The sequence below is a fragment of the Octopus bimaculoides genome, chromosome 8 (genome assembly GCF_001194135.2).
Source record: "Octopus bimaculoides isolate UCB-OBI-ISO-001 chromosome 8, ASM119413v2, whole genome shotgun sequence".
Taxonomy (NCBI): domain Eukaryota; kingdom Metazoa; phylum Mollusca; class Cephalopoda; order Octopoda; family Octopodidae; genus Octopus; species Octopus bimaculoides.
The window spans coordinates 40,311,029-40,317,438 of NC_068988.1; the positions used below are offsets into that span (position 1 = coordinate 40,311,029).

General features: G+C 42.5%; 1 protein-coding gene across 4 annotated transcripts in view; it reads left to right on the forward strand.

The window, feature by feature from the left end:
- Positions 1 to 6,410, forward strand: part of LOC106876206 (neprilysin) — a 163,357-nt gene that overhangs the window by 84,343 nt on the left and 72,604 nt on the right. For all 4 annotated transcript variants that reach the window (XM_052970054.1, XM_052970055.1, XM_052970053.1 and 1 more), the window contains exon 11: positions 5,238 to 5,366. In XM_052970054.1, coding sequence (XP_052826014.1) covers positions 5,238 to 5,366 — 129 coding nt within the window. The remainder of the gene's footprint in view (positions 1 to 5,237; positions 5,367 to 6,410) is intronic.

A 6,410-nucleotide genomic window follows, 5' to 3' on the forward strand; every position in this document is an offset into this window, starting at 1 on the left:
GTGTGTGTGTGTGTGCAATAGAAGTGCGATGGTGAACATTCAACGCTGGAAAGAAAAATCAAACAGCGTTTCTACTCTGCGTGAGTATACGTGTGTATGTGTGTGCATGTGCAAGGAAAGTATGTGAATGTTTGTATGTGTGATTATTATGTACCTTATTTTGTACCTTTTTATTTATAAAATACTACAATTAACCGTCATTTTTGACGGCATGGCGCCAGCTAGTAATGATAATAATGATTTCTGTTATTTGTCACCAGGGCAAATGATGAGGGGGACAAAACAAAGACAAACATAAAGCGTGGGTGTTTACATATAATGGAATAAGATAAAATGTATACACGGTACCCATTAGAAGATGGAAAGTACACATAGTATATAACACTAGAAAAAGAGGAAAAAAGTGATCATGATGGTATATACCCTGGTTCAGGAGGACCTCTAGGGATAATCAAGGAACTCCACCTTCCACGGTCACCCTGAATACCCAGGACGAGAGCCCAAGCCAACTTCTTTCTTCCGACTCACGGGTCTACCCTGAGAGTGGTACCATCCCCTCTTTCCATTTTCGCAACTTACATCCACCTTTTCATAAATCCACTCAAGGACGGCACCTCCCTTTCGACCCTCACTTTCCTTTTCAAGTAAAACCTGAAAAAGTCGATGAAGGCTTTACCAAAGAGGAAAATTTCTGTCCTCATTCCGTTCAGTCTCGTCCACCAAATAACTTCCTTCGCCACAGCCACCAGACAAAAGAATACTGCCTAGCTAGGCTGATTAAATGAGGGTGATGGGGCAACCATCATTATGGATACGGACGACAGACAGATCTTTACTACACGTGACAGTAGCTGTTCGACATAACTGCACAAATCAGAAATGCCCGGGCACTGAACGAGTTTATGCAGAACGGTTTCGTCGCTCTGTGAGCACCTCGGACAAGCCCGTAGGAAAACACATCCATAATTCTAGAGGTTATCTCGAACCAGTAGTACCCCCCACCCTGCCAGTAGCACTGCCCGGTCAAAGACATCTGGAAATTATCCATAACAGTCCGCGATCGGAAAGTCCTCCTGAATAGACCAGCCAGTTTGCCTAGGGTCGTCCCCAAGGACGGCGTCGCACTTCCCCTCTACTAACCCTCTGTATATCCAACTATCCTATTGCCCGATTTATAGAGGATAGTGAGCGCCTGACGATATTCTAAGTGCCAAGCGTCCAGTGTCGGTCTATCATTTACTCAGGACTGCAAACCTGTGAAGGTGATGAGCTGCAGAAAGGCGTGTCTCACAAACAGAACCCATACACATTCACCTCCTAGAAATCGCTGCAGGTGGTGCAACCTGAGTGGGTGACTGTGCATTAAAATCCATGGCATACCAAAACCTCCAACCAAAGGAAGTTGGGAGCAGATCGACCGCCTGAGCAATAAAATGCATCCGATCCACAAGAAAATAAACAGGATACGCTCCAATATAATCAACCAATAACTGGAGCAAAGCACAACGGCCACAAGATAAATAATGACAAAGGCGATGTAGACATTCGTCACCTCTGCCCAATTTTTTAGGAACAACCTTCTCTCTTTCCATTTCTGGGTAAAAGAGGTCACTCTGTTTGCCACCTCTTCACAATTCTTATCCACCTGGAGATCGGGACCAAACCAGACCCCGAGCAGTTTAAGTGGTCCAAAACTGGTCTGAAACCTGCCGCTTTAAGGTCAGCTTCCAAGTACCCTATCGAAAACTTTCGACTGATCTAAATTGATCAAGGCCTCACTGAAACCAGCTTTAGTCCCAGACCTCTCTAAGATGTATCACATAAAATGGAGGTTGTCGTGGATAGACCTGCTCGGGATTGTGCACTTTTGTGCCACCCCGACCAGATTACCAACAACCACCAAACTTTTCGCTAAATCCTTGGCCAAAATCTTAAACTCTGTATTTAACAGGGTTATAGGCCGAAAACTCACTAGCACGTCCCCATTGTCGGCGTCCTTTCTCAGCAGTGTTACTACATCTCGGCTAACAGCACTAGGAATCTTCCATTCTGCTGCCAGTTACTGTAGACATCTGCCAAGAGGCTGTCAAATAAATTGGCATGAAAACATAGAATTTGTAGGGCAGGCAATCAAAACCGGGCGATTTGTGTCTTGTGCAATCTCTCATCGCCTCTTGTATTTCAGACGCTGTAATCGGATCTTCACAGTATCTCACATACGTCACCGAGAGTCGTGTTAGGCCGTCTAGGTACAAAGTAAAGTTTGCTAACATCGACGAATCACCTTCCCCGAAAAGCCGCCCAAAGTGCTACTAGAAAGCCGCACACATCTACTCAGAACCGAGTAGCATGCGTCCGTCCTGATCTGTCAAAGACTTGATAGTGGTTTTGTTTCCCCGTGGTGTCTTTACCGTTCAGGCCCATCGGACAGCTGTAGTTCTTTCGTGTTTTAGCGTATGGGCCTTAGCTCTGACAACGCACCTTTTTTGTTTCGTCTCAAAGAAATGGTCAAGAGTCATTCTCGCCGCTAACACGTAGGTCGCGATGCCTTTACTAATAGCCTCTTCTAGTTTGCTAACTAGTTCACTCTCTAATCCATTTCTCTCTTTTGCTAAACGCTATCGATTCTACTCTAATCGCTCTCTTTTTTAACTATAGTCCCCGCGAACTGCCGGTTAACTAGTTCACAAATACGGTCCTGTAGTTTTTGCGAGCCGGTAGAGACATATTTAACTTCCAGTAACCGGATCCCTGTCTACGAGTTTAATCTAAATCGACTGAGCATATCACAGATTTGTGATCTGTGTAGCCGGCCAATTAAAATTGTGGACAACCTATGTTATCCCTATCCTCTGACCTAACAAATACTCTATCTAAATACGATCTGGACGACCCATTGTGGTTCCTCCATGTCCACACTGGCACATCATGAAAATCCAGTCAGTACCTGTTAGAAAGCTGGGAAGTCTTGAGCAGGTTCTCGAGGCTTTTAACCCACTTCTACAATACACTAAACTCACACAGTCCCTCCGTGCGTCCAAAATACTATGCCAGTCCTCCACTGTTACTAAAGTGCGAGGTGTTTCCAAGAATGTTTCTAGACGCCTCAAGATATCTGGCCTTTCAGCCTCTGCTGGTTTATAAACCGCCACTAGTCTAAAGGCGCTACCTTCGCTGCCGTTACGTTCAGGACCACCACCCTTCCACGAGGGTCTAGGAAGATAGACCGTACTTAGAGACCTAAGGATTTCTGCAGCAACACTGCTACACTGCCACCCACTCCCGATTGGCCACAAGATGAGAATACTTCGTAGTCCTTGAATATAGATGAGCGTGTTTTCCGGAGCGTTTTTTTCCGGAGATTCTTGTTTCACTGATGACAGCCATGTCCAAAGTGATCTGTGATCATTGAGCAAGTGAGTTTGCTTCCAAGCTGATCCCAGGCCACACACATTCACACACCCCATTCTCAGTGCAGCTATGCTTGTTAGAGAAAGAAAATGAGAGGTTACTCACCTTGGTTTCCCAGAAACCCGGAAGTTGCGCCTTAAAATGGCATTGGTGTCTCTTGTGAGGGTGTGAAGCAAAGATGCGACTTTGCATCTGTCTGTGTATGTATCTTGGGTGAAATTCTTCTCATCTGTGTAAAAGATCCCTCCACGATTATTTTTCACTATGATCTTCACCCTCTCCAACCTTCGAACCTTTTGTCCTGGAACCTCATTTTGAAGTTTTCTGTCATCATCTCTCATAGATGAAACTCCTCTCTGATGTGCAAAGCATCCTATGGATTGAGTTGAATCCCTTCTGATTGAACTCTTCAGCGCCTGATTGAAATGAAGATCCCTCTTGTGGTTATGGCCTCCTGATCTAGTTTGCTTCTTCACACTTTGCAATTCTACTACGAAATCTCTACCATTACTACACGTTAATATCTTTCGAGCCATTTCTGAAATGTTGCAGTGTATGTAAAAACAGTTATTTTTTGCAGGGAGATACATTCACTGTAACTAATGTATATAAATTTACTTAATTTAAAGATTAAATATTAAGTACCAGTTACGCACTGGGATCGATATAATCGACTTAATCCCTTTGTCTGTCCTTGTTTGTCCCCTCTATATTTAGCCACTTGTGGGCAATAAAGAATAAAGAAATAAGAAACTTTAGTATGCCAGGCGAAATGCTTAGCGATATCTCGTCTGTCTTAACGTTCTGAGTTCAATTTCCGCTGAGGTCATCTTTTCATCCTTTCGTAGTCGATGAATTAAGTACTTGTTGCGTACTGGGGTCGATCTAGTCGACTGGCTAGTTCCCCGAAAATTTCGGGCCTTGTACCTAGAGTAGAAAAGAGGAATTTCAATATGTGATAAAACAATTTGTAAGATTGTCATAGTGAAATGTTGCATTTCAAGTAGCCTGCGTATAATGCTTTTGTCACTATCCTTGCGTTAAGAACGAGTTTTTGGGAAATGTTTCTCTTGGTTGGTTTCATATGACAAAGTGTTACTGTAAATAGTATGTTGAGGTCTCTCTTCTTCAATAACGATAATCTATAACCAATCCTGGACATACATTCTGATTAAGTCAAACATTACTATAAATGAAATGCTCTTACACAAAAAATAATATTCATTTGCATTTAATCTGCGACACTCAGTAACTTTTATTAAATGATACACATAAAATTAGAAACAAACCACAATTATACAGAATGCTAATAATCTACAAGAGTACTTTTTATTGAGTAATGGTCTTAGTTTCCTAAGGCAGCGATCTGGCAGAAACGTTAGCACGCCCAGCAAAATGTTTAGCAGTATTTCGTCTGTCTTTATGTTCTGAGCTCAAATTCCGCCAAGGTCGAATTTACCTTTTATTCTTTCAGTGTCTATAAAGTAAGTACCAGTTGCGTACTGGGGTCGATCTAATCGACTGATCCCCTCCCCCCAAATTTCGGGCTTTGAGTAGAAAAGAATGGTCTAACTTTTCTATCGCACCGCAACTCTGAAAGGTAAATTCTGCTTGGGGAGCACTTGAATTACTCCTAATATCTACTGCTATTTGTAAGAAAATACTTCTGTGTAAATTCACTATAGAGACTTGACCAACTTACAAACCAATGCTCCTACTACTCCTGTGAACATAAACTTACTTATCGGTATTCTTTTCAACAAGAATAGTGATGTCAAAATTTCAATGTATAATAACTATTTACCTTTATTCTTTAACCTTTTCAGCACGGTGATAAGCTAAAAACAGAAAAAACACGCGCTAATCATTGTCTGAAATTATGCACTACCTACGCACCAAGAGTCATCGGAAGAATGTATGTGGACAAATATTTTCCAAAGGAAAATAGAAAAAAGGTAATCTAATGCATATGAATTACTAATGAACAAGTGAATAATAACATCATTCTATGATCTCTTTAGAATTAAAGAAGTCAACAGGGTGTCAGTCTGGGAACTGAATATATTACCTAGATTGCATGTCATAAGCTCTGGTATCCAAGTTACGGCTCTGAGGAATTTTTTCAGTCTAATTTTTGATATGTGCCATAAGCAATAATACAACCAAAAACAATCACATACAAGGACACAAGGACTTGTTACAGTAGTTTTCAGTGTTGAGTTCTGATGAGAGAGCTAACATTGCTGCTAGAGATCTTATTAGTAGTGGTTCCGCTGGTATTTCTGCTAGAGCCAAGAGATTCTCGACGCAGCGTTTCCGTACTATAACGAGGCCCTAGCTGCCAGCAGATTTAGGGACCATATCCATTCAATGCCGGAACCAAACAACCGCAGAAAGAAGTGCTGCAGAAATACCATTTAGTTTCCTCCTCACATGATTTCTCTTAACATATGTAAGGGAGCCGAAGTCGAGCGTGACGTCTAAGAAGTTTGAGGTTGTGAGGTTGGCCTTTATGGGGATTTTAAAGCCCATGGAGGCAAGCGTGTTGATTACATCTTTTCTAAGCCTGTCTAGTCTATGCCCGCTTGTTCCCCTAGAGATGGCCAAGGCGTCATCTCTGTAGAGGCCAAAGAGGACAGAGGAGAATTTTTTCCTAAGGGTATTTTCCTGAGGGTATTCCTAAGGGGATATACAACTCGATGAGTTCGCATACACCCGATGAGTTCGCTGTCGTAGGCTCCCATCGCTGTGTCAAAGGGGCCCGTGCGGTCGGATTGCTTGACCCATGCCCAACGTTCGTTGAACGGCACTTTCTTTCTGGAATGCATAACTTCTACATCACTATCTCTAATACTAGTGAATCCCTTAGCGAAAGAAAGCACCTTGCGCAGTAGTTCTTTTGATATAGACGAGTAAAATTCGCCTATATATGTGTATGTGTGTGTGTGTGTGTGTGTGTGTGTGTGTGTGTGTGTGTGTGTGTGTGTGTGTGTGTGTGT